Source organism: Sebastes fasciatus, chromosome 13 (assembly GCF_043250625.1).
Source record: "Sebastes fasciatus isolate fSebFas1 chromosome 13, fSebFas1.pri, whole genome shotgun sequence".
NCBI classification, from domain to species: domain Eukaryota; kingdom Metazoa; phylum Chordata; class Actinopteri; order Perciformes; family Sebastidae; genus Sebastes; species Sebastes fasciatus.
In genome coordinates, this window is record NC_133807.1 from 8511543 (window position 1) to 8538057 (window position 26515).

Consider the following 26515-nt stretch of genomic DNA (forward strand, 5'->3'; position numbering starts at 1 on the left):
AGTGGAATATTTACTGATGTACTTTACGTCTTAGAACAAAATGTTAAAATCTCTACAGCTTGTGTTAACCACAGACCTTATTTCAGGCATATAACTAAAAACCCATTAAAAAAACCCACTGACTTCGAGACAAGGAAACCAGAAGGGCTAAAACGCTAACTCATTTCAGGTGTTTACAACTCATTCCTGTAGCACTTTATAGAGACTTTTGTCAAATTCTTTCTTCCATGACCATATAGTATATCATTTTTCAGTTGGTATTTTTTTCTATGCGTATGTATGTGTTACTATGTCTAGTGTCTAACTCAACCTTTTCTTACACTTTGCTGCAATTAAAACCGATCAGACAGCTACTTTAGGTTTTATCTATGTGCGACCAAAGTGTTCTGCAGTCACATAATGAAAGCTGTGGGAGGAAGAAAGCTGAGCTGTGGTTATCTATGCACATCCATAATAACAGTAACCGTCCCTCTTTATCTTTCACATTCAGTCAGGGTGGGAGTGCTCTGTTTTTTTTTTGCCTTTGCAGGAAATGGTACACACACACATGCAAATAAAAATGCTTCAATAGTGTTTTTATTGTGCATCTACCGACAGGCAAACAGAAAGAAGAGGATGGATAATCAAGAGGCAGGAAGAAGAGTTTCTCTCTCTGCGTTTCACTTAACATTTCAACCAGAGGTGCAGTCAAAAAGATTAGATTTTATCAGAATCAGCTTTGTTTGCCAAGTACATGTGCACTTACAAGGAATTTGACTTTTCATCTCTCCTGTTGTACTTATACAGAAATAGAAATAACAGCGAGGGACAAGGGCAACAAAGTTGGACAAAAAGGTAAAAAATAGACAGAACTGTTATGTACACAAGTATGTGGAAAAAATAGGTGTATGTGTGAATATTACATAAATATATATAAAAAAACAAGAGAAACAATGACCAACAGTAAAATAAAAAATCAAATGTCTATATACAAGTCAAGAGTTCTGTAAGTTGTAAAAAATACAAATAGCGTACAGAAATAAATACCGAATGGAAATACATTGACTGGATGATTATGTACGGTATGTACAGGTGTCTATATACTGTGTGTACAGCGTGTAGGATTTATATTGACAGTGACAGATGATATGTACATTTCTTTTTAAAAATGGTGCATTATAAACTGTAAAATTATATCTATAATGGCAGCTTTGGATATGAGGAGATCAAAATTGATTCCACATATGGCCTGAATGTGCCACTGTGCTATTTTTGTTTCTCACAATCAAGTGGGAAATTTGCAGATTAACTTTCAATTGTTAACTGACAATCCAGAATTTGAGAAGTTGAGTCATAAAATGTGGGAAGAATTATAGACAAATCCTTATTGTACCAGTCTGAAATGTACTCTGCTTGATGTGCTTTCTGGCCCTTGTTTCAGTTGTTAAATGTGTTTTTTTCTCTAGATTTCCTATATTTTTAGTGGGCCATGCTGTGGTACAGATGTTTTTCAAAAAATATACAAACACGTACGCAAAAGATGGCTGGGTTGAGTATGCTGTGTGCTCAAACCCGCCCCAATTTGGACCCATATTTCTCATCATACTTTCACATAGAAAATGTATTCAACCTTTAAACAGGTCACGAGACTTGGATCTTTATTTGGCTAAATCAGTATGGTATTGACAAAGTCACAGTTTATGCTTTTTAAGACCGCTTTAGATCCTATAATGGGTTTGTGTTGTATGGACTTTTTGGTTACTTTATTTTACACAGGTAAATGGATCCATCTTGAAATTGGAAACCAGGATGGAGTGGTTCAGTGAAAGTTGTACGGACAGTGTGCAAGTGGGTCAGTGTGTCAGGAAAGACCTCAAAAAAGGACAAAATACCAGCAGGCCAGTCCAGATACACTCCTATCGTACTTCGACGTGTATAGGGGCCCATAAACTCCAGATGGGAATTGTTATGACAAAAGTCCCCATCAGAAAACCAGCACCAAGACTTTTCATTTTTTCCCAAAGAGAATTCAGTTGAATAGTCGTGTACCCTGGCTATACTTTTGTATGCCACTCCGACATCAGCTGAATCACACTCAACCTCCCAGTAATGGCGACCGGTCAGACCCTCTTCACACAGTACTTGACAGTTGTCGAATCTGGAGTCTGGATCATCAGGATACGGCTGCTTCTCATGAACAGATGTTCCCTTTTTGTTCTCTTCTGTCAAAATCACAGTCACACCTGCTGTGTTAGGGTCCAGTGTCAGATCACAAGCATCTGCAATCAAGACAGAAGAAACAATTTATTAGAGTTCTATTTCTTAAGTTCTATTGCTTTGTGAGCATGGCAGGCCGTTTTAATATGTAATAGCTAGACAGGATATTCATTAGAGATATCTGCAACGTCATTTTGCCTAGTCAAAACTCTAATTCTATTCTGACTAGGCAAAACTCTAATTTTATATACAGTATATAGCACAATGATACCGGAATCACATTACAAGGTCAACCTGATATCATGCCAAAGCCTGTCCACCAGAGGATAGCGTGTCAGTGTCACATTTTGCCTCGCCGAGGCGTGAATATTACTCGCATGAATGAAGCTGCAGTACCAGTAGGGAGCAACAAAACCACTCAATTAAGACCAAGACACACCAAGCTGACATAAAAGAACTAGCGGCGATGAAGGCCGACTGTTGCGTCGCCTCACGACGCCTTTGTCTTTGTTGACAAGTTGCATTTGAACACACCGCAAATAATTCAGACGTCCTGCACCTACATTTGAGGAAATAACTCACCACACCAGCAGGTCACAGTAGTCAGTATTCGTCATTCAAAAAGGGAAAACGTAAGACCTAGGTCGGCGGATATACAAGCCGTTGTTATGATACGTACATGAAAGACAGCGGCTTTTGCCGACCATTTTCACACCACTCTCACTCACCACTTAGCTTTATTCCAGATGGCCGTGTTGTTGTGAAAATATTTGTGTATTGAAATGATCAGATGAGATGAAGATGAAAAATGACAAGAGCCCTCTGTGTGTGCCCTCCTGACTTTACTCGTTGGCTTGCTTTCCTCACTTCCGTTTCTTTACTAGTACACTGATTCGCTGAAGCTGAACAGCCAATCAGAGAGCCAATTACCGACGAGCTCCACTGCCGATTCAACATGCTGATTCAGCCAAAAAGCCTCCGACACATGCAGACTAGAGCCAAAAGTGCGGGACAAACCGCAAAAACTAGATGCTCACCGACGGCCCCAAACTGTCCAATGGCCGACCATCAGCTTGTTGTGTCAGGGCCTTTAGGTTTAGGCAACCAAACCACTTAATTAGGTTTAGGGAAAACGTCATGGTTAGCCTTAAGATAAGTACGTAAACAAACTACAATACATATGGAAGCAACGTAACGTAAGTACGGAAAACAAATCACAAAAAAACACGTCACTAACGTAACAAAACAAAACACCGCTTTTTCCTTGGCATTATCGTGTCATTCACGTCTTTTTGTGCGACCGGGCTGCCCATGTAGATAAGTGCCCTCCACTTAACATGATATCCTTGTATCCACATTTGAAGGATATTTTAAGACTTTTAAAAACAGCCTTACTGCAACATGCATGTGTTTTACAACACCACAGCTTTAGCATTTCATTAAAAATAAATGCATTCTTACACTGTCTCAGTAGCTTCAGGTCAAACCAGCATTCTTCATTGTGGTCCACACTGATGGGAAATAGAGGGACAGCAGTTGACAACATCAGAAATACTGTCAAATCAAACGAATGAAGTGAATCTTGCAAATGAATCTTGGAATAATGATAGAAGTGAGTAGACAGCCTGTTTGAGCATACTTGAGTTTCTCCAGACTACAGCGTGAATCCCTCTGTATTTCAGTCAGCAGCTCGACTCCGTGATCCGCCAGGTGATTAAAGCTCAGGTCCAGCTCCCTGAGGCCGCAGTGGTCAGACCTCAGGACAGAGGCCAGGGCGACACATCCATCTTCTGTCACTTTACAGAATGACAGCCTACAGAAATCAGACAAGTGACATTTTAGGCCTGTGGTACATGCCCTTATCGGCAGCGATTTTCACTTGTTAACATGACATGAACCTGATTAGTCATTTATCAGGCTCTCCCTTTGGACTTGTTGACATGTAGCGCCACGCATCACACAAGTTGACACTTTCAGGGCAGGAGGCAGAGCAAAAGAAGAAGAAGCAAAGCACTTACACACTTAAACCTGCAGTAGACAGAATGTTTTTGGCATCATTGGGAAAAATATCCATAATAACCTTTCAGCATATTGTAATTCAAGTGTTCTGAGAGAAAACTAGACTTCTGCACCTCTTCATGGCTCTGTTTTCAGGCTTTAAAAAAGACTTTGGCCAATCACAGGTCATTTCAGAGAGAGAGCGTTCCCATTGAGTGTTCCCATTGAGCGTTCCCATTGAGCATTCCTATTGGCTGTGCTCCGTCTGGTGGGCGGTGCTTGATATTTTCTGATCTCAACAAGGCTGCCGGGTCACAAACTTTCTCATTTTACAACTAAACAGTACACTACAAGATATTTCTGAAAATATCTGAGGTGAGAAATAGGCATTACAGTAAAAGAATATTGATTCATATTTGATCAGCGCTGCCTAGTTTGACCGTTTGATCAGAGTTCGCCAGTGATTGACAGCTGCTCAGAGACGGCAGGTTCCAGCTCTGCTCTGATTGGTTGTTTTCCTCCGGTCTGTGAAATCTTGTAGATGCCATTAGGAGCACCGGAGGACACAGAGGCATTTTTTCAGATTACCTGTCTCATGCACTACTGTCAGGATAGGGTGACAGTTTTATAAAAATAACTTTTTTAAATCCTATTTTCTCCATTTCTACCCACTGCAGCTTTAACATGGCAAAAAATATTTTTAGAGGTAAATTTGTATGTGACACACACACTTCATATATTTACACCATCCTCACTGATATATCACTGGTATAAGGTGGACAAAATATTTATTCTAAGTATGATGCAATACAATTCAACAGCAGTACAACCTCCAAAATACCCATAAAGTTGAATCAACAACTCTCTGAAACAGTGCGTTTGTTGTGTTGGTGAATTACAAAAGGCTGAATCTGGATTAGCAAATTCGCAAAGACAAAGTGAATAAGAGCTATTCGTTACACTGACTTTAGTGTTTTCAAACAGCATGGGTTCATCAGTGCAGTAGAGAGCGCCATCACTCCTGTGTCCTGCAGGTCATTGTAGCTCAGGTCCAGCTCTGTCAGGCGGGAAGATTTGGAGCTGAGTGCTAAGGCCAACGTCTCACAACCTTTCTCAGTGAGCCTGTTGTGACTGACACTGAAAGACAAAGGTAGCAATATAATTGAATTGCTTAACAGAATATTTGAACAACATGTACACATGAAAAACTTTACTTAGCATGATGTTTTATTAATTATCTGTGTATGATCACGATTTAGTTTTTCTGGCTTAAAGGAACAGTGTGTAGGATTTGGCTGCATCTAATGGTGTGGCTGCAGATTGCAACCAACTGAGTACCGCTACGCTCACTCCTCCCTTTCCAAGACTGTGGTAATGTGAGCCGCTGAGTGCAAAACCATGGTAACGCCTTTCGCCACGCTCAGAGGCCATCCTTACCATAATAACACTACTTTAGGAGCAACGGAAGTCAGACGGTGGCTGGTGGTACCGCAGTTTTGTGCTCTGCGGCTCACGTTAGCGCAGTTTCACAAGCGTGTCGGAGAACCATGGTGGCTTTCAGGTAATGTAAAAATGTGACTCTCTCTAGAGCCAGAGTTTGGTTTTTCTGTTCTAGGATACTGTAGAAACATGGCGGAGCAACATGGTGGACTCTGTGAAGATGACCCGCTCCCTGTGTAGATATGAAGAGCTCATTCTAAGCTAACGAAAACACTACGATTCTTAGTTTCAGATGGTTATACACTCAAGAAAACATAGATATGAATATTATATTCCATTTCTGCTAATATATCCCCCGAATTTTACACATTGTTCCTTTAATGATATGAATTGATATTTGTTCTTTCACCTTGTCAGACATAATTTTGCCTACATACTTCTTCACATGTATTGGATTTTGGTTCCTTCTTTCTTCTATTTTGAATGATATTGCAGCTGTAACTGAGACTTTTTACAACTTGTTGCAGTGCGATATAATGCAGTCTTTTACCTCAACACCTCCAGGGTACAGTTTGTGCTCATCAGCCCAGTAGAGAGGATCTCCATTTCTGAGTCTTTCAAACTGGTGTAACTCAGTTCCAGCTCTCGCAGGGAACATGGGTTGGAAGTGAATGCCGTCACCAACTCCTTGCAGATTTTTGCAGGACCAGGATTTCTGTTCAGTCTTTTGGTACAGAGATGAAAAAAAACGACGTTAAATTTAGACATATATAAATAGGTCATACTGTACAGCTCTACCAAACTGACTTGTGATACAAAACAAGCTGACTGTAGCTAGAGGCTGTATAAAAGTACACAGTGGGGTGTTTAGCAAACAATTTTACATTACACAGTAATTTGATTCAGTGTTAATGTGGTAAACATTGTTTATAGTAATTGAGCTGTAATAACAATGATACATCTATCAAAAAGTATTCATTTAAAGATGTTTTAGCAGCACGACTATTCCTACAATTTCGATGGTGTCTTCATAGAACACGTTGTAATGTATCGAAGTAATAATACTTCTTTACAGTACTTTAGTATTTTTTTGGAGTATCTGTTCTTTACTTGAGTTTTGATATTTCTGTCAACTTTCACTTTTACTCCACTACATTTCCTTAATAAGATGTATACTTCTACTCTGATACATTTCCCCTAAGCATCTTCGTTACTCGTTACTATTGCAAGCAAACAGGTTTGGTGAATCAGTGATCCTAGCTTGCGAGTTACATCGTTCATGTGACGGGCAAGTGCAAACAAAGTGCTCTCAAAGTTGTAATTCAATTTTGATTTATGCTCAAGTCCAGGCAGGCTGTGTGTCAGATCATGCTACATGCTACCTGCAACTATGAGGGAAGGAAGAACTGGATTTTGTTCTCTAAATCCTTTAAGTCATTTTTCTACAAGTGTAATGCAAGCCCCCAAGAAGAGTGCCGGTCGTTGATCCCAGCTTTCGTAGAGGCCAAACGGAGGTACTGCAACTTCCGTGTCCGTCCGTCATTGGACCCAAAAATACTTTTTCCCATAGACTTACATTGGGAAAGAAACATCTGTAACTCAGCGGATAATTTCTTTTTAGGTAAATCAACTTCCCAGTACGAACACCTAAATAGCCCTTATTCGTTTCATTAGGTCCTAAAAGTTGTAAAATGCACTAATAGCCGAATCCAAAGTTATTTTTTTTTTCATGTGAATGAGACCCAGACCGTGACGACAGCGCAAGCCGTGACGACGGCTTGGCGTTGGGACCCCGTGACCGAGTCATGTGACCGAGCGGACGCTATCGCACATGTTCAATGTGCCCAATGGATGCGGAAGATTGCCGGAAGATCCGGGTACTTTTCCAGACTGAAGCTGAGCCATTTTGTCTTCATGCGCCACTGAGCAACTTTCATAGGAATGAACGGGGACTCGCCTCCAACGCTGTATCCAGTTCTCTTTATACATCTATGGTGTAATGTTGCCACCATTTTTAAGGTGGTGTATATGTTAAGAGGAATAAACTTATTAATCTCAAAATCATTGCTTTTTTTAAACAGCATTTACTTGTACTTTTACTTTTAATACTTATATACATTTAATATCAGAAAATTACTTTTGATACGTAAGTACAGTAAATATCAGACACTACAAGACTTACTCAAGTAATATTCTAATAGGCTACTCTAACTTTCACTAAGGTAATTTACTGGTTAGATTTCTACTTTTACTCAAAAGTAAAAAGCTTTCAGGTACTTCATCCACAACTGATAGAACGAATACATAATTTCTGCCATATGACATAGCCAAGAAAATTGACTTTTATTCATACTTCAGTGTTTTGGGGAACAACATGTCTGAGACTGACCTGAGCTTCTCCAGTTTGGGGCTACCTAGCCCAACAGAAAGCAAAGAGTATAATGAACCTCCCAGCAGGTTGCCACTCAGCTCCAGTTCCCTTAGATTTGAGAGAACTGATTTGATAGCTGATGCCATCTTTTCACAGTCTGGTTGTACCAGTCTGTGACCTGAGAGACTACAAACACAGAGGATAAAAGCGTTACATGAGTGCATGTATAACAGCAACAGCAGTTGGCAACACTGACTGAAAGAGGATGCAGTGGTTCGTAAATGTCCCTGTTTGTTGGGGCTCATCCTGGCTTGGCTGGCTGAGTGCACATTATGCAATTTTTGGTGTATTAATCCTCTAGGATGAGAGCCAACTGGAAATATAGAACTTCAACTATGGCAAAATGGCCTATGTTGTCCAGAAACCCTTACAGGTACTGCAATTAGCATTAAAAAATATGCTCAAATAATAACATGGCAAAATCAAGTTTGACCCAACAGGCAACAACAGCCGTCAGTGTGTCAGTGTGCTGACTTGACTATAACTTGCCCCAAACTGCATGTGATTATCATAAAGTGGACATGTCTGTACAGAGGAGACTCATGGGTACCCATAGAACCCATTTTAATTCACATATCTAGAGGTCAGAGGTCAAGGGAACCCTTTGAAAATAGCCATGACCGTTTTTCCTTGCCAAAATTTTGCGCTAATTTGGTTGGTACCAATGGTTTCCTTAGGTTTTATCATTTTCCACTCTTGCTATAAAACTGAGCCTGCGACAACCTCCAAAAGTTTGATTGCGTTAATGCATTAATGAAATTAGTGGCGTTAAAACGATTTTGCGTTAATGTGTTATTATGCATTAACTTTGACAGCCCTAATAGCAACACAATACAATTAAAAGTAATAGTTTTACTAACCTCAGAGCTTCTAGTTTACACTGAGAGTTTTGCAGTCCATCAATCAAGATCCCTATGCCTTTCTGAAAAAAGTAATTATTTGTCAGGTGCAGTTCTGTTAGCACGGAGTTTGGCATTCGAAGAGCTGAGGAGATTGTTTCGCAAACCCAAACACCAAGATCCACACCTGAGATTCTGCGAAGAAGAAATTAAAAAAGACAATCATGCAAGATCAGATACAGTTTGCAGGGAAATTATAAACGTGTACTTGTGTGCGCTATATTAAAAAACGGACAAAGTGATTGCATGCAATGCAGAAATACCACTATTTAAGTAACCAACCCACCTTGCTTTTCTGCAGTTCCTCACAGCTGGGACAAGCCGAAAAACACCTTTTGCTGATGGTCTGTATTTCTTCAGGTTGAATTCATCCAGAGGCGTATTTGACATCAGAATTGAGTCAGCCAGAGCTGAGCACTGAACAGGGGAGAGCTGTGTTTCTGGATCGTGATCCGGTCTCAGATACTTCCGCACAGTATCGTGTAGGGAACTGTCTTTCAGCTCGATCAGGCAGTGAACGAGGTTCAGACATCTTTCAGGTGAGCAGTCCCCTAAATCTATTTCTAAAAGGCTCTTCTTAATTTCCTCAACAACCACAGAGTGCTCCTCTTCCTGCTGAATCAAGCCTTGAAGCAGCTCTTGTGTTGATTGTAGGGACATGCCGATGAGGAACCTGAGGAACATGTCCAGTTCTCCTGTCTTTCTCTGAGTTGAGTTAGCTATCGAGATTTCCATCAGTTCGTCCAAAGGTAAATTAACTGGATCTGCATCCAAGATAGACTTGAGCTCTTCCTCAGACCCTTTGAGCAGGAACTCCTTGAGGCTTAGGGAATCTATCTTTTTACTTGCAAAACTGTGGTACACAAAGAGGGCAGCAAAGTACTCCTGAACTGTCAGATGCACAAAGCAGTAGAGTTTCTTCTTGTTGAACACATTCTCTTCTTTGAATATCTCTGTGCACAACCCACACTTAAGTCCAGCTTGGGTTATGTCGATGCCATAACTTTTCAGATCATTGCCAGTAAATATGATGTTGCTTTTATTCAAATGTTCAAATGCCATTCTGCCTAATTTAAAAATGAACCCTTCATTCGACTTGAAGATCTCCTCTGTATCTGACTCATCCTGGTTGTCGTACTTTTCGGTAGCTACCTGCATTTGAATGCAAAGGAAGTGTGTGTACATCTCAGTAAGAGTTGTGGGTATCTTTATGTCTTCACCTCCAGTGTTGTCCATCTTCCGCAGCAAATACGCAAGAACCTTTGCCGCAATCCAACAGAAGATAGGTATGTGACACATAATGTATAAGCTCCTGGACATCGTGATGTGGTTGATAATTCGTTGAGCTACTGCCTTGTCCTCAACTCTATTCCTGAAGTACTGTATTTTTTGTGGATCATTAAATCCTCTGACCTCAGTCCACTGGTATACATGCTGGCGAGGGATGCGCTGAACGTGTCCTGGTCTTGAGGTTATCCAGACAAGAGCGTTAGGAAGAAGGTCTTCCCTGATGAGGTTGGTCACCAGAGTGTCCACTGATGATTCCTTAGTGGCATCTTTCAATATTTGGGTTTTTTTGAAATTCAGTTGAAGCTGGCTTTCATCGAGACCATCAAAAATGAACAAAACTTTGTGATTATCAAATATTCTTGCAACTGATATGTTCTTAAGTGTTGGATGGAAGTCTCTCACAAGTGTCTCAAGGCTAAACGGATCATCTATGACTAGATTTAGCTCCCTGAATGGTAGTGCAAAGATGAAGTCCAAGTCCTGGTTGGCTTTCCCATCTGCCCAGTCAAGGATGAACTTCTTCACGGAGACGGTTTTTCCAATGCCGGCAATTCCCTTTGTCATCACGGTCCTGATATCTGATATGAAGATGTCATTGCAGTTGATTTTAATGTCCTCAGCTGTTTGACACCTCGCCTTATCTTCAATCTCCCAGATCTCATGTTCTGTATTGACACGTTCGCTCTCTCCCTGTACAATGTGAAGCTCCGTGTAAATTTTGTCCAATGATTTTTTCTCCTTATGATCTTTTTCAGTGCCTTCAAACTCGTACCTGAACTTTTCCCTCAGATATGCTTTGTGGTTTTTGATGACTTCTTTGACGACATCTTCGGCTGCAATGAAAGAGTGCAGCGTTGTCAAAGCACAAGCAGAGCAGTTTGTTCAATATGTTCAGCATTTGATTTAAAATTGCAACGTTGTTTTATCAACAAGCTATGCCATCAAATAGTCTGGAATCAATATTTTATGGCCGACCTGACATGTTTGCACCATAGACTGTATATAAAGATGGATGACATGACAGCTCCCCAAAAGTGAGGCCAGAACATCTCAATCGCCCCCTGGGGGCCGGCTGCTGTAAATGTTTCCCAAAGATGGTTTCTGTCATGTTAGGTATATTTCTTATCACACTGATGTATGTTCACTACTGTACAGACTCTGGCTTCAAATCAGAATCGTGTTTATTGCCAGTTGTAAGAGGTATACACTAGGAATTTGCTTTGGTTTTGTTGGTGCAAATAAGCAGTATAATAACAAAAGTTTAGATAAAATGGATGTCGGGGCAGTTGTGTGTGTGTGTGTGTGTGTGTCTGTGTGTGTGTGAGGGAGAAATTACGTCAAAATCTCAAGACGCCAGCTCCCGTATCTGGGATATTTTGGCTTCACTTTTGTACAGTGGGAGGAAGTGGAGATGCGTCTATATATGCGGTCTACAGTTTGCACAAGTCGGTTTATTACAACACTAACCATTATAAACATTGTAGTATCATTATGTTTTAGACAAAGACCTCAACAGATGTAAACTTATCAAAAAGACTTCACGTACTTCCAAATTTCTCTGGCTGCCATTTATGGAGGATTCTAAAGAAGTCCGATTTGGCTTTTGGAGACGTGAGGGTCTTGAAGAGCTTCCTCATCTTGTCCTGGTTGGTATTGGCAGCCTCGATGTTGTCGTACATCTCTTGATGCATTATCTTCTGCTGGAGCATCTCATCAGCTATTGTCATCACTGAGTTTACAGTCTGAATGAGATCAGCCCTGTTCTTGTCAACCCAGGCAGCTTCTTTTAAAAAGATAACAAACACACGATTGCGCATGTCATCACATTTTTGACACGGGTACCTGTTACAAGCATGCAGCAGAATAAAATGGCCTCTAAAACATGTGCATATTTTTTGTGATTGCCATTTTATGATCACCAAAATCAAGATTTGCTCTTGACACTATTGACTTGAACTCACCTTTCTCCTCTGTGTCGGCTGAAGCAGGATCATGTGTTTCAAAGAGGCAAGCACTTACAAATGACAAAAACAACATGAGTTAACAGTTAACAATGCATGTAACTATTAGTATTAGAAGTAGCTGTTATTTACTGTATATACACATATTAATACTGTTTTAGTGTTAATGTGAGCCTCACTTTGAGGGGTTAACTTCAACGACAGTGTATTCATGTGCCGGAGCGCTGCTTGTCTCACATCCCAGTTTTTCAGAGGAAGTTTCTTCTTCTTGCCTCTCTAAAGTCTCCTCCTCCTTCCCGGCTCCTCCCTCCTCCTGCAGAGATGGCCTTCTTTGGAGGAGAGGAGACTTTTCTCTACTCACTGTGGTTGAAACCTCATCTTTCTTTCTTATTTTGTGAGGTGTGTCACACTTATCTTCCTCTATTTTACCCCTCCTGAGAGAGCATTGGCTCCCCATGATGTTGTTTCTTCAGTGTCGGCTCAGTGAATCTGTCATTTGGAAAGTATTTAAATGTCAGCAAGTTTTCTTTGGACACATACCATGCTCCGCTACAAACATTGCTGTCCTTAGATCGTGAAAATGAAAGTAAAAAAACACTTTTGATCTGCATCCATCTTGTGTTAATTATTAATTTGATGCACACTGGATCATAGTCATGAGTCATGATCGTAGATAGCAGAGTTGTAACAGTTTTAGTTTAACTAGAAATTAACATTTTTAAAGTGTTTTCTGCAGGCACACATTAACAAACTATGTTTAAAGTGAAAACAATGTTTGTTTGGTCTATATTTTTATTCTTCACAACTCTAAAATAACTCTTGATGCTTTTGATTTTACCAAAACACTATGTAAGATATTTGACTGGACTATTCATTTGTAATAAAATATCTATTCTCCCCCCCCCCCCCCCCCCCCCCCCCCCCACACACACACACACACACATTCACAAACAGGCACAGATACATTCAAAAGTGTTGTCTTACCTGTGGTTAGCTGCTGCAGGAAATGAGACCGTGTTGCATGTCTGCCGGTGTACTTGTGAACAACATTACATGACAGAGGAAGCCCAGCATCTGGTGGGCGGACCCAGATTAATGTGTGTGTGTGTGTGTGTGTGTGTGTGTGTGTTCTTGTAACAGCTATCTTTGTGAGGACCAATTTGAGTTTTAGACCTTCAGAGTGAGGACATTTTTGGAAAGTGAGGACATTTTGGTCGGTCCTCACCTTCGGACAGACCTTCAAAGGCATGTTTGAGGGTTCAAACTTTAAGGTCCAGGTTAGAATTGAGGTAAGGGTTGGGGTCATGCATTTAGTTGTGATGGTTAAGGTTAGGGTAAGGGGCTAGGGAATGCATTATGTCAATGAGTGTCCTCACAAAGATAGAAGTACATGGCTGTGTGTGTGTGTGTGTGTGTGTGTGTGTGTGTGCACGTTAATCTCTGAGTGTAGAGATGTGTGTGTGTCTGTGCACCTTGGAGTGAGGTACGCTAACAAGGCTCCTACTCTGCTACACGCACACACATGCAAAGAAAAATGCTTCAATAGTATTTTTATTGTGCATGTACCGACAGGCAAACAGAAAAAAGAGGACGGATAATCAAGAGGCAGGAAGAAGAGTGTCTCTCTCTGCGTTTCACTTAACATTTCAACCAGAGGTGCAATCAAAAAGATTAGATTTTATCAGAATCACCTTTGTTTGCCAAGTACATGTGCACTTGACTTTTCATCTCTCCTGTTGTACTTACACAGAAATAGAAATAACAGCGAGGGACAAGGGCAACAAAGTTGGACAAAAAGGTAAAAAATAGACAGAACTGTTAAGTACACAAGTCTGTGGAAAAAAATAGGTGTATGTATGAATATTACATAAATATATATAAAAAAACAAAAGAAACAATGACCAACAGTAAAATAAGAAATCAAATGTCTATATACAAGTCAAGAGTTCTTTAAGCTGTAAAAAAATACAAATAGCGTAAAGAAATAAATACCGAATGGAAATACATGGACTGGATGATTATGTATGGTATGTACAGGTGTCTATATACTGTGTGTACAGCGTGTAGGATTTATATTGACAGTGACAGATGATATGTACATTTCTTTTTAAAAATGGTGCATTATAAACTGTAAAATTATATCTAATGGCAGCTTTGGATATGAGGAGATCAAAATTGATTCCATATATGGCCTGAATGTGCCACTGTGCTATTTTTGTTTCTCACAATCAAGTGGGAAATTTGCAGATTAACTTTCAATTGTTAACTGACAATCCAGAATTTGAGAAGTTGAGTCATAAAATGTGGGAAGAATTATTATCCTTATTGTACCAGTCTGAAATGTACTCTGCTTGATGTGCTTTCTGGCCCTTGTTTCAATTGTTAAATGTGTTTTTTTCTCTAGATTTCCTATATTTTTAGTGGGCCATGCTGTGTAAAGCACAAGGATAACCACATTTTTATTTGCCATACTTATTATTATCATTCTTTATCTTCTGTACAGATGTTTTTCAAAAAATATACAAACACGTACGCAAAAGATGGCTGGGTTGAGTATGCTGTGTGCTCAAACCCGCTCCAATTTGGACCCATATTACTTCATCATACTTTCACATAGAAAATGTATTCAACCTTTAAACAGGTCACGAGACTTGGATCTTTATTTGGCTAAATCAGTACGGTATTGACAAAGTCACAGTTTATGCTTTTTAAGACCGTTTCAGATCCTATAATGGGTTTGTGTTGTATGGACTTTTTGGTTACTTTATTTTACACAGGTAAATGGACCCATCATGAAATTTGAAACCAGGATGGAGGGGTTCAGTGAAAGTTGTACGGACAGTGTGCAAGTGGGTCAGTGTGTCAGGAAAGACCTGAAAAAAGGACAAAATGCCAGCAGGCCAGTCTAGATACACTCCTATCGTACTTTGATATGTATCGGGGCCCATAAACTCCAGATGGGAATTGTTATGACAAAAGTCCCCCTTAAAAAACCAGCACCAAGACTTTTCATTTTCTCCCAAAGAGAATTCCCTTGAATAGTCGTGTACCCTGGCTATACTTTTGTATGCCACTCCGACATCAGCTGAATCACACTCAACCTCCCAGTAATGGCGACCAGTCAGACCCTCTTCACACAGTACTTGACAATGTTGGAATCTGTCTTCATTTTTAGGATACGGCTGATTCTCATTAACATATGTTCCCTTTTTGTTCTCTTCTGTCAAAATCACAGTCACACCTGCTGTGTTAGGGTCCAGTGTCAGATCACAAGCATCTGCAATCAAGACAGAAGAAACAATTTATTAGAGTTCTATTTCTTAAGTTCTATTGCTTTGTGAGCATGGCAAGCCGTTTTAACATGTAATAGCTAGACAGGATATTCATTAGAGATATCTGCAACGTCATTTTGCCTAGTCAAAACTCTAATTCTATTCTGACAAGGCAAAATTCTAATTTTATTTACAGTATATAGCACAATGATACCGGAATCACATTACAAGATCAACCTGATATCATGCCAAAGCCTGTCCACCAGAGGATAGCGTGTCAGTGTCACATTTTGCCTCGCCGAGGCGTGAATATTACTCGCGTGTATGAAGCTAGAGTACCAGCAGGGAGCAACAAAACCACTCACTTAAGGCCAAGACACACCAAGCCGACATCAAAGAACTAGCGGCTTTGTCTTGGTTGACAAGTTGCATTTGAACACACCGCAAAGACTTCAGACGTCCTGCACCTACATGTGAGGAAATAACTCACCACACCAGCAGGTCACAGTAGTCAGTATTCGGCATTCAAAAAGGGAAAACGTAAGACCTAGGTCGGCGGATATACAAGCCGTTGTTATGATACGTACATGAAACAAAGCGACTTTTGCTGACCATTTTCACACCACTCTCACTCACCACTTAGCTTTATTCCAGATGGCCGTGTTGTTGTGAAAATATCTGTGTATTGTAATGATCAGATGAGATGAAGATGAAAAATGACAAGAGCCTTCTGTGTGTGCCCTCCTGACTTTACTCGTTGGCTTGCTTTCCTCACTTCCGTTTCTTTACTAGTACACTGATTCGCTGAAGCTGAACAGACAATCAGAGTGATTTTTCTTACCGACGAGCTCCACCGCCGATTCAACATGCTGATTAGGGCAAAAAGCCTCCGACACATGCAGACTAGAGCCGAAAGTGCGGGACACACCGCAAAAACTAGATGCTCACCGACGGCCCCAAACTGTCCAATGGCCGACCCACGGCTTGTTGTGTCAGGGCCTTTAGGTTTAGGCAACCAAACCACTTAGTTAGGTTTAGGGAAAACGTCATGGTTAGCCTTAAGATAAGTACGTAAACAAACTACAATACGTATGGAAGCAACGTAACGTAAGTACGGAAAACAAATCACAAAAAAATACGTCACTAACGTAACAAAACAAAACACCGCTTTTTCCTTGGCATTATCGTGTCATTCACGTCTTTTTGTGTGACCGGGCTGCCCATGTAGATAAGTGCCCTCCACTTAACATGATATCCTTGTATCCACATTTGAAGGATATTTTAAGACTTTTAAAAACAGCCTTACTGCAACATGCATGTGTGTTACAACACCACAGCTTTAGCATTTCATTAAAAATAAATGCATTCTTACATTGTCTCAGTAGCTTCAGGTCAAACCAGCATTCTTCATTGTGGTCCACACTGATGGGAAATAGAGGGACAGCAGTTGACAACATCAAAAATACTGTCAAATCAAACAAATGAAGTGAATCTTGCAAATGAATCTTGGAATAATGATAGAAGTGAGTAGACAGCCTGTTTGAGCATACTTGAGTTTCTCCAGACTGCAGCGTGAATCCCTCTGTATTTCAGTCAGCAGCTCGACTCCGTGATCCGCCAGGTGATTAAAGCTCAGGTCCAGCTCCCTGAGGCCGCAGTGGTTAGACCTCAGGGCAGAGGCCAGGGCAACACATCCATCTTCTGTCACTTTACAGAATGACAGTCTACAGAAATCAGACAAGTGACATTTTAGGCGTGTGGTACATGCCCTTATCGGCAGCGATTTTCACTTGTTAACATGACATGAACCTGATTAGTCATTTATCAGGCTCTCCCTTTGGACTTGTTGACATGTAGGGCCACACATCACACAAGTTGACACTTTCAGGGCAGGAGGCAGAGCAAAAGAAGAAGAAGCAAAGCACTTACACACTTAAACCTGCAGTAGACAGAATGTTTTTGGCATCATTGGGAAAAATATCCATAATAACCTTTCATCATATTGTAATTCAAGTGTTCTGAGAGAAAACTAGACTTCTGCACCTCCTCATGGCTCTGTTTTCAGGCTTTAAAAAATCTATCCCGTGACAGGAGACTTTGGCCAATCACAGGTCATTTCAGAGAGAGAGCGTTCCCATTGAGCGTTCCCATTGAGCGTTCCCATTGAGCGTTCCCATTGAGTGTTCCCATTGAGCGTTCCTATTGGCTGTGCTCCGTCTGGTGGGCGGTGCTTGGTATTTTCTAATCTCAACATGGCTGCCGGGTCACAAACTTTCTCATTTTACAACTAAACAGTACACTACAAGATGTTTCTGAAAATATCTGAGGTGAGAAATAGGCATTACAGTAAAATAATATTGATTCATATTTGATCAGCGCTGCCTAGTTTGACCGTTTGATCAGAGTTCGCAAGTGATTGACAGCTGCTCAGAGACGGCAGGCTCCAGATCTGCTCTGATTGGTTGTTTTACTCCGGTCTGTGAAATCTTGCAGATGCCATTAAGAGCACCGGAGGACACAGAGGCACATGACTTTTTTCTTTTTTCAGATTACCTGTCTCATGCACTACTGTCAGGATAGTCACACACAGTCACACACTGTCACACATCTCAGCCACTGGGCGTGGCTCCCTTGGATGTTCGCCTGCCTCATTGCTCCCTCTCCTCCTTCTTCCCTGTATGTGCTCCTCAGGTCGCCAAGTTGATCACTAAGGCCAAAGCCTCCACCTGTTCTCTGGACCCCATGCCCACAGCCTTGGTCAAGGCTTGCCTACCTGCCCTGTGCCCCATCATGGTGAACATCATCAACTCCTCCTTGGCATCTGGTTTGGTACCCGATAGCCTCAAGATGGCCTCAGTCACTCCTATCCTCAAAAAGCCAGGTCTGGACCGGGATGACTGCAACAACTACCGGTCGATCTCCAACCTTCCTTTCCTGAGCAAAATTCTGGAAAGAGCAGTGGCCGCCCAACTCCATCAACATATGTCCAACCATGAGCTCTATGAAACCTTTCAATCTGGCTTCAGACCACACCACAGCACAGAGACCACCCTCATCAAAATCACGAATGACCTCCTCATCGCTGCAGATTCCGGCCACATCAGCATCCTCATCCTCTTGGACCTCTCAGCCGCCTTCGACACAGTCTCTCACACCATCCTCCTCACCCGACTATCTGACTACCTTGGCCTCACCGGTTCAGCTCTCTCCTGGTTTCAGTCCTACCTCACAAACAGAAAACAGTTTGTCACCATCAGAGACTCCAGTTCCACCCCGGCCCCAGTAAACCATGGTGTACCTCAAGGCTCTGTGCTGGGACCCCTCCTCTTCACCATCTACATGCTCCACCTTGGTCAGATCATCCGCCACCACGGTCTCAGCTTTCACTCATATGCTGACGACACACAACTATATCTTAGCACCAAACCATCCACCCAGCTACCCCGACAGTCACTTGTAAACTGCCTGAATGCAATAAAAATCTGGATGTCATCTAACTTCCTTACACTCAACAGCAACAAAACCGAGCTCATGGTTGTGGCTCCCAAGGCCCTGCTCTGGAAGGTTGGAGATCTACATCTGGACGTTGATGGCTGTTCTTTCTCCCCATCCTCGGGGAGTCCGCAACCTGGGTGTCATCCTGGACCCAACACTCTCATTCCAGTCTCACATCAGGTTCATCACCAAATCCGCTTTCTTCCACCTAAAAAACATCTCCCGTCTCCGGCAATCACTCTCTGACTCTGTGGCAGAAACCCTCATCCACGCTTTCGTCACCTCCCGTTTGGACTACTGCAATGGAGTACTGTCCGGGGTTCCCAGCAAAGCCCTGGTCAGGCTCCAGTATGTGCAAAACTCTGCTGCCAGGGTTCTCACCCGCACCAAACCCTGGCAGCACATCACCCCCACCCTCATCCACCTCTACTGGCTCCCGGTCAAGTCCCGCATCACCTACAAATCCTCCTCCTCACCTACAAATCCCTCAACGCCATGGCTCCTCAGTACTTATCTGACCTCCTCCACCCATACACACAGCCCCGGAACCTTAGATCCTCAGGCACGGGTCAGCTCTCCATCCCTCACACAAAAATGCGAACTTTTGGGGACAGAGCTTTCAGTGTGACAGGCCCCACCCTCTGGAACGCTCTCCCCATAGAGCTCCACAACGCACCATCTCTGGACAGTTTCAAAAGACTTCTAAAAACCCACCTCTCCACCAAGGCCTATGGCCTCTAGCTACTGTTATGTTCCTTTTGTTGTGTTTATTTATGCCTATGTTAAAGCGTCCTTGGGTTTCTTGAAAGGCGCTATATAAGTCCAAGTTATTATTATTATTATTATTATTATTATTATAGGGTGACTGTTTTATGAAAATTACTTTTTTAAATCCTATTTTCTCCATTTCTACCCACTGCAGCTTTAACATGGAAAAAAATATTTTTAAAGGTAAATTTGTATGTGACACACACACTTCATATATTTACACCATCCTCACTGATATATCACTGGTATAAGGTGGACAAAATATTTGTTCTAAGTATGATGCAATACAATTCAACAGCAGTACAACCTCCAAAATACCCATAAAGTTGAATCAACACCTCTCTGAAACAGTGCGTTTGTTGTGTTGGTGAATTACAATCATGCTGAATCCGGATTAGCAAATTCGCAAAGACAAAGTGAATAAGAGCTATTTGTTACACTGACTTGAGTGTTTTCAGACAGCGTGGGTTCATCAGTGCAGTAGAGAGCGCCCTCACTCCTGAGTCCTGCAGGTCATTGTAGCTCAGGTCCAGCTCTGTCAGGCGGGAAGATTTGGAGCTGAGTACTGAGGCCAACGTCTCACAACCTTTCTCAGTGAGTCTGTTGTGACTGACACTGAAAGACAAAGGTAGCAATATAATTGAATTGCTTAACAGAATATTTGAACAACATGTACACATGAAAAACTTTACTTAGCATGATGTTTTATTAATTATCTGTGTATGATCACAATTTAGTTTTTCTGGCTTAAAGGAACAGTGTGTAGGATTTGGCTGCATCTAATGGTGTGGCTGCAGATTGCAACCAACTGAGTACCGCTACGCTCACTCCTCCCTTTCCAAGACTGTGGTAATGTGAGCCGCTGAGTGCAAAACCATGGTAACGCCTTTCGCCACGCTCAGAGGCCATCCTTACCATAATAACACTACTTTAGGAGCAACGGAAGTCAGACGGTGGCTGGTGGTACCGCGGTTTTGCGCTCTGCGGCTCACGTTAGCGCAGTTTCACAAGCGTGTCGGAGAACCATGGTGGCTTTCAGGTAATGTAAATATGTGACTCTCTCTAGAGCCAGAGTTTGTTTTTTCTGTTCTAGGATACTGTAGAAACATAGCGGAGCAACATGGTGGACTCTGTGAAGATGACCCGCTCCCTGTGTAGATATGAAGAGCTCATTTTAAGCTAACGAAAACACTACGATTCTTAGTTTCAGATGGTTATACACTCAAGAAAACATAGATATGAATATTATATTCCATTTCTGCTAATATATCCCCCGAATTTTACACATTGTTCCTTTAATGATATGAATTGATGTTTGTTCTTTCACCTTTTCAGACATAATTTTGCCTACATACTTCTTCACATGTATTGGATTTTGGTTCCTTCTTTCTTCTATTTTGAATGATATTGCAGCTGTAACTGAGACTTTTTACAACTTGTTGCAGTGCGATATAATGCAGTCTTTTACCTCAACACCTCCAGGGTACAGTTTGTGCTCATCAGCCCAGTAGAGAGGAACTCCATTTCTGAGTCTTTCAAACTGGTGTAACTCAGTTCCAGCTCTCGCAGGTAACATGGGTTGGATGTGAATGCCGTCACCAACTCCTTGCAGATTTTTGCAAGACCAGGATTTCTGTTCAGTCTTTTGGTACAGAGATGAAAAAAAACAACGTTAAATTTAGACATATATAAATAGGTCATACTGTCCAGCTCTACCAAACTGACTTGTGATACAAAACAAGCTGACAGCAGCTAGAGGCTGTATAAAAGTACACAGTGGGGTGTTTAGCAAACAATTTTACATTACACAGTAATTTGATTCAGTGTTAATGTGGTAAACATTGCTTATAGTAATTGAGCTGTCATAACAATGATACATCTATCAAGAAGTATTCATTTAAAGATGTTTTAGCAGCACGGCTATTCCTACGATTTCGATGGTGTCTTCATAGAACACAGTGGTGTAATATATCAAAGTAATAATACTTCTTTACAGTACTTAAGTGTTTTTTTGGAATATCTGTTTTTACCTGAGTTTTGATATTTCTGTCAACTTTCACTTTTACTCCACTACGTTTCCTTTATAAAATGTATACTTCTACTCTGATACATTTCCCCTAAGCATCTTCGTTACTCGTTACTATTGCAAGCAAACAGGTTTGGTGAATCAGTGATCCTAGCTTGCGAGTTACATCGTTCATGTGACGGGCAAGTGCAAACAAAGTGCTCTCAAAGTCGTAGTTAAATTTAGATTTATGCTCAAGTCCAGGCAGGCTGCATGTCAGATCATGCTACATGCTACCTGCAACTATGAGGGAAGGAAGAACTGGATTTTGTTCTTTAAATCCTTTAAGTCGTTTTTCTTCATGTGTAATGCAAGCCCCCAAGAAGAGCGCCGGTCGTTGATCCCAACTTCCGTAGTGGCCAAACGGAGGTACTGCAACTTTTGTGTCTGTCACGTGATGCCATTGGGCCCAAAAATACTTTTTCCGATAGACTTACATTGGGAAAGAGACGTCTGTAACTCAGCGGATAATTTCTTTTAAGGTAAATCAACTTCCCAGTAGGAACACGCTAATACCCCTTATTCAATTCATTAGGTCCTAAAAGTTGTAAAATGCACTGATAGTCGAATCCAAAGTTATTTTCCTTCCTCCGTTCATGTGAATGAGACCCAGACCGTAACGACAGCGCAAGCCGTGAAGACGGCGTGACGTTGGGACCCCGTGACCGAGTCATGTGACCGAGCGGACGCTACTGCCCGTGTTCCATGTGTTCCAAAGGATGCGGAAGATCGCCGGAACTTTTCCAGACAGAAGTTGAGCCATTTAGTCTTCATGCACCACTGAGCAACTTTCATAGGAATGAATGTGACCTCGCCTGCAACGCTGTATCCAGTTCTGTTTATACATCTATGGTGTAATGTTGCCACCATTTTTAAGGTGGTGTATATGTTAAGAGGAATAAACCTATAAATCTCAAAATCCTTGCTTTTTTTAAACAGCATTTACTTTTACTTTTAATACTTAAATATATTTAATATCAGAAAATTAGTTTTGATACGTAAGTACAGTAAATATCAGACACTACAAGACTTACTCAAGTAATATTCTAATAGGCTACTCTAACTTTCACTAAGGTAATTTACTGGTTAGATTTCTACTTTTACTCAAAAGTAAAAAGCTTTCAGGTACTTCATCCACAACTGATAGAACGAATACATAATTTCTGCCATATGACATAGCCAAGAAAATTGACTTTTATTCATACTTCAGTGTTTTGGGGAACAACATGTCTGAGACTGACCTGAGCTTCTCCAGTTTGGGGCTACCTAGCCCAACAGAAAGCAGAGAGTATAATGAACCTCCCAGCAGGTTGCCACTCAGCTCCAGTTCCCTTAGATTTGAGAGAACTGATTTGATAGCTGATGCCATCTTTCCACAGTCTGGTTGTACCAGACCGCGACCTGAGAGACTACAAACACAGAGGATAAAAGCGTTACATGAGTGCATGTATAACAGCAACAGCAGCAACAACTAGTTGACAACACTGACTGAAAGAGGATGCAGTGGTTCGTAAAGGTCCCTGTTTGTTGGGGCTCATCCTGGCTTGGCTGGCTGAGTGCACATTATGCAACTTTTGGTGTATTAATCCTCTAGGATGAGAGCCAACTGGAAATATAGAACTTCAACTATGGCAAAATGACCTATCTTGTCCAGAAACCATCACAGGTACTGCAGTTAGCATTACAAAATATGCTCAAATAATAACATAGCAAACTGAAGTTTGACCCAACAGGCAACAACAGCTGTCAGTGTGTCAGTGTGCTGAATTGACAATGACTTGCCCCAAACTGCATGTGATTATCATAAAGCATGTACATGTCTGTAAAGAGGAGACTCATGGGTACCCATAGAACCAATTTTCATTCACATATCTGGAGGTCAGAGGTCAAGGGAACCCTTTGAAAATAGCCATGAGCGTTTTTCCTTGCCAAAATTTGGCGCAAGTTTGGTTGGTACCAATGGATTCCTTAGATTTTATCATTGTTTCATATGATGCCAGTATCTTCATTCTAGCTATAAAACTGAGCCTGCGACAACCTCCAAAAGATTGATTGCGTTAATGCATTAACGAAATTAGTGGTGTTAAAACGATTTCGCGTTAAAGTGTTATTATTGCATTAACTTTGACAGCCCTAATAGCAACACAATACAATTAAAAGTAATAGTTTTACTAACCTCAGAGCTTCTAGTTTACACTGAGAGTTTTGCAGTCCATCAATCAAGATCCCTATGCCTTTCGCAATAAAGTAATTATTTGTCAGGTGCAGTTCAGTTAGCACGGAGTTTGGCATTCGAAGAGCTGAAGAGATTGTTTCGCAAACCCAAACTTCAAGATCCACACCTGAGATTCTGCAAAGAAGAAATTAAAAAAGACAATCATGCAAGATCAGATACAGTTTGCAGGGAAATTATAAACGTGAACTTGTGTGCGCTATATTAAAAAACGGTAGGGACAAAGTGATTGCATGCAATGCAGAAATACCACTATTTAAGTAACCAACCCACCTTGCTTTTCTGCAGTTCCTCACAGCTGGGACAAGTCGAAAAACACCTTTTGCTGATGGTCTGTATTTCTTCAGGTTGAATTCATCCAGAGGCGTATTTGACATCAGAATTGAGTCAGCCAGAGCTGAGCACTGAACAGGGGAGAGCTGTGTTTCTGGATCGTGATCCGGTCTCAGATACCTCCGCACAGTATCGTGTAGGGAACTGTCTTTCAGCTCGATCAGGCAGTGAATGAGGTTCAGACATCTTTCAGGTGAGCAGTTCCCTAAATCTATTTCTAAAAGGCTCTTCTTAATTTCCTCAACAACCACAGAGTGCTCCTCTTCCTGCTGAATCAAGCCTTGAAGCAGCTCTTGTGTTGATTGTAGGGACATGCCGATGAGGAACCTGAGGAACATGTCCAGTTCTCCTGTCTGTCTCAGAGTTGAATTAGCTATTGAGATTTCCATCAGCTTGTCCAAAGGTAAATCAACTGGATCTGCATCCAAGATAGACTTGAGCTCTTCCTCAGACCCTTTGAGCAGGAACTGCTTGAGGCTTAGGGAGTCTATCTTTTTACTTGCAAAACTGTGGTACACAAAGAGGGCAGCAAAGTACTCCTGAACTGTCAGATGCACAAAGCAGTAGAGTTTCTTCTTGTTGAACACATTCTCTTCTTTGAATATCTCTGTGCACAACCCACACTTAAGTCCAGCTTGGGTTATGTCGATGCCATAACTTTTCAGATCATTGCCAGTAAATATGATTTTGCCTTTATTCAAATGTTCAAATGCCATTCTGCCTAATTTAAAAATGAACCCTTCATTCGACTTGAAGATCGCCTCTGTATCTGACTCATCCTGGTTGTCGTACTTTTCGGTAGCTATCTGCATTTGAATGCAAAGGAAGTGTGTGTACATCTCAGTAAGAGTTGTGGGTATCTTTATGTCTTCACCTCCAGTGTTGTCCATCTTCCGCAGCAAATGCGCAAGAACCTTTGCCGCAATCCAACAGAAGATAGGTATGTGACACATAATGTATAAGCTCCTGGACATCGTGATGTTGTTGATAATTCGTTCAGCTACTGCCTTGTCCTCAACTCTATTCCTGAAGTACTGTATTTTTTGTGGATCATTAAATCCTCTGACCTCAGTCCACTGGTATACATGCTGGCGAGGGATGCGCTGAACGTGTCCTGGTCTTGAGGTTATCCAGACAAAAGCGTTAGGAAGAAGGTTTTCCCTGATGAGGTTAGTCACCAGAGTGTCCACTGATGATTCCTTAGTGGCATCTTTCAATATGTGGGTTGTTTTGAAATTCAGTTTAAGCTGGCTTTCATCGAGACCATCAAAAATGAACAAAACTTTCTGATTATCAAATATTCTTGCAACTGATATGTTCTTAAGTTTTGGATGGAAGTCTCTCACAAGTGTCTCAAGGCTAAACGGATCATCTATGACCAGATTTAGCTCCCTGAATGGTAGTGCAAAGATGAAGTCCAAGTCCTGGTTGGCTTTCCCATCTGCCCAGTCAAGGATGAACTTCTTCACGGAGACGGTTTTTCCAATGCCGGCAATTCCCTTTGTTATCACGGTCCTGATAGCTCTCACTTCCCTTCTGTCTTGCCCAGATGACACGCTACCTTCTGGCACACTTTTAAAGATGTCATTGCAGTTGATTTTAATGTCCTCAGCTGTTTGACACCTCGCCTTATCTTCAATCTCCCAGATCTCATGTTCTGTATTGACACGTTCGCTCTCTCCCTGTACAATGTGAAGCTCCGTGTAAATTTTGTCCAATGATTTTTTGTCCTTGTGATCTTTTTCAGTGCCTTCAAACTCGTACCTGAACTTTTCCCTCAGATATGCTTTGTGGTTTTTGATGACTTTGACGACATCTTCGGCTGCAATGAAAGAGTGCAGCGTTGTCAAAGCATAAGCAATGCAGTTTGTTCAATATGTTCAGCATTTGATTTAAAATTGCAACGTTGTTTTATCAACAAGCTATGCCATCAAATAGACTGGAATCAATATTTTATGGCTGACCTGACATGTTTGCACCATAGACTGTATATAAAGATGGATGACATGACAGCTCCCCAAAAGTGAGGCCAGAACATCTCAATCGCCCCCTGGGGGCCGGCTGCTGTATAGGTCATAAATCCCGCCCCCTCCATGTTAGCGGATGGGACATGGGCCAAATTAAAAAATCAAAG

General features: G+C 41.4%; 2 protein-coding genes across 3 annotated transcripts in view; both read right to left on the reverse strand.

The window, feature by feature from the left end:
* Window positions 1-558: 558 nt before the first annotated feature.
* Window positions 559-13291, reverse strand: LOC141780154 (NACHT, LRR and PYD domains-containing protein 3-like). 2 transcript variants are annotated; one of them, XM_074655253.1, is made up of 12 exons: window positions 13200-13291; window positions 12395-12704; window positions 12216-12268; window positions 11801-12037; window positions 9251-11087; window positions 8926-9099; window positions 8024-8191; window positions 6185-6358; window positions 5161-5331; window positions 3836-4009; window positions 3658-3707; window positions 559-2258 (listed from the first exon to the last, which is right to left on the reverse strand). In XM_074655253.1, the coding sequence occupies exons 2-12, from the start codon at window positions 12670-12672 to the stop codon at window positions 1738-1740; spliced, it is 3837 nt and encodes a 1278-aa protein (XP_074511354.1). In that variant the 5' UTR covers window positions 12673-12704; window positions 13200-13291; the 3' UTR covers window positions 559-1737. The 2 variants fall into 2 exon arrangements, with proteins under 2 accessions (XP_074511354.1, XP_074511355.1); XM_074655254.1 differs by lacking the exon at window positions 8024-8191.
* A 459-nt stretch (window positions 13292-13750) lies between these two features.
* Window positions 13751-26515, reverse strand: part of LOC141781522 (uncharacterized) — a 28805-nt gene continuing 16040 nt past the window's right edge. Inside the window, exons 16-24 of the mRNA XM_074657346.1 lie at window positions 24322-26203; window positions 23992-24165; window positions 23057-23224; window positions 21219-21392; window positions 20195-20365; window positions 17038-17211; window positions 16860-16909; window positions 16124-16165; window positions 13751-15492 (exon numbers count right to left, since the gene is read on the reverse strand). Coding sequence (XP_074513447.1) covers window positions 14975-15492; window positions 16124-16165; window positions 16860-16909; window positions 17038-17211; window positions 20195-20365; window positions 21219-21392; window positions 23057-23224; window positions 23992-24165; window positions 24322-26203 — 3353 coding nt within the window. The 3' untranslated portion in view covers window positions 13751-14974. The remainder of the gene's footprint in view (window positions 15493-16123; window positions 16166-16859; window positions 16910-17037; window positions 17212-20194; window positions 20366-21218; window positions 21393-23056; window positions 23225-23991; window positions 24166-24321; window positions 26204-26515) is intronic.

Coding starts and splice junctions, on each gene's coding strand:
- LOC141780154 (XM_074655253.1), bottom strand. CDS start 12,672: ATGGGGAGCCAATGCTCTCTCAGGAGGGGTAAAATAGAGGAAGATAAG. Junction 9,100..9,250: donor AGGAACTGCAGAAAAGCAAG/GTGGGTTGGTTA, acceptor TCTTCTTCGCAG/AATCTCAGGTGTGGATCTTG. Junction 2,259..3,657: donor CCTGAAGCTACTGAGACAGT/GTAAGAATGCAT, acceptor TCTTGATTGCAG/ATGCTTGTGATCTGACACTG.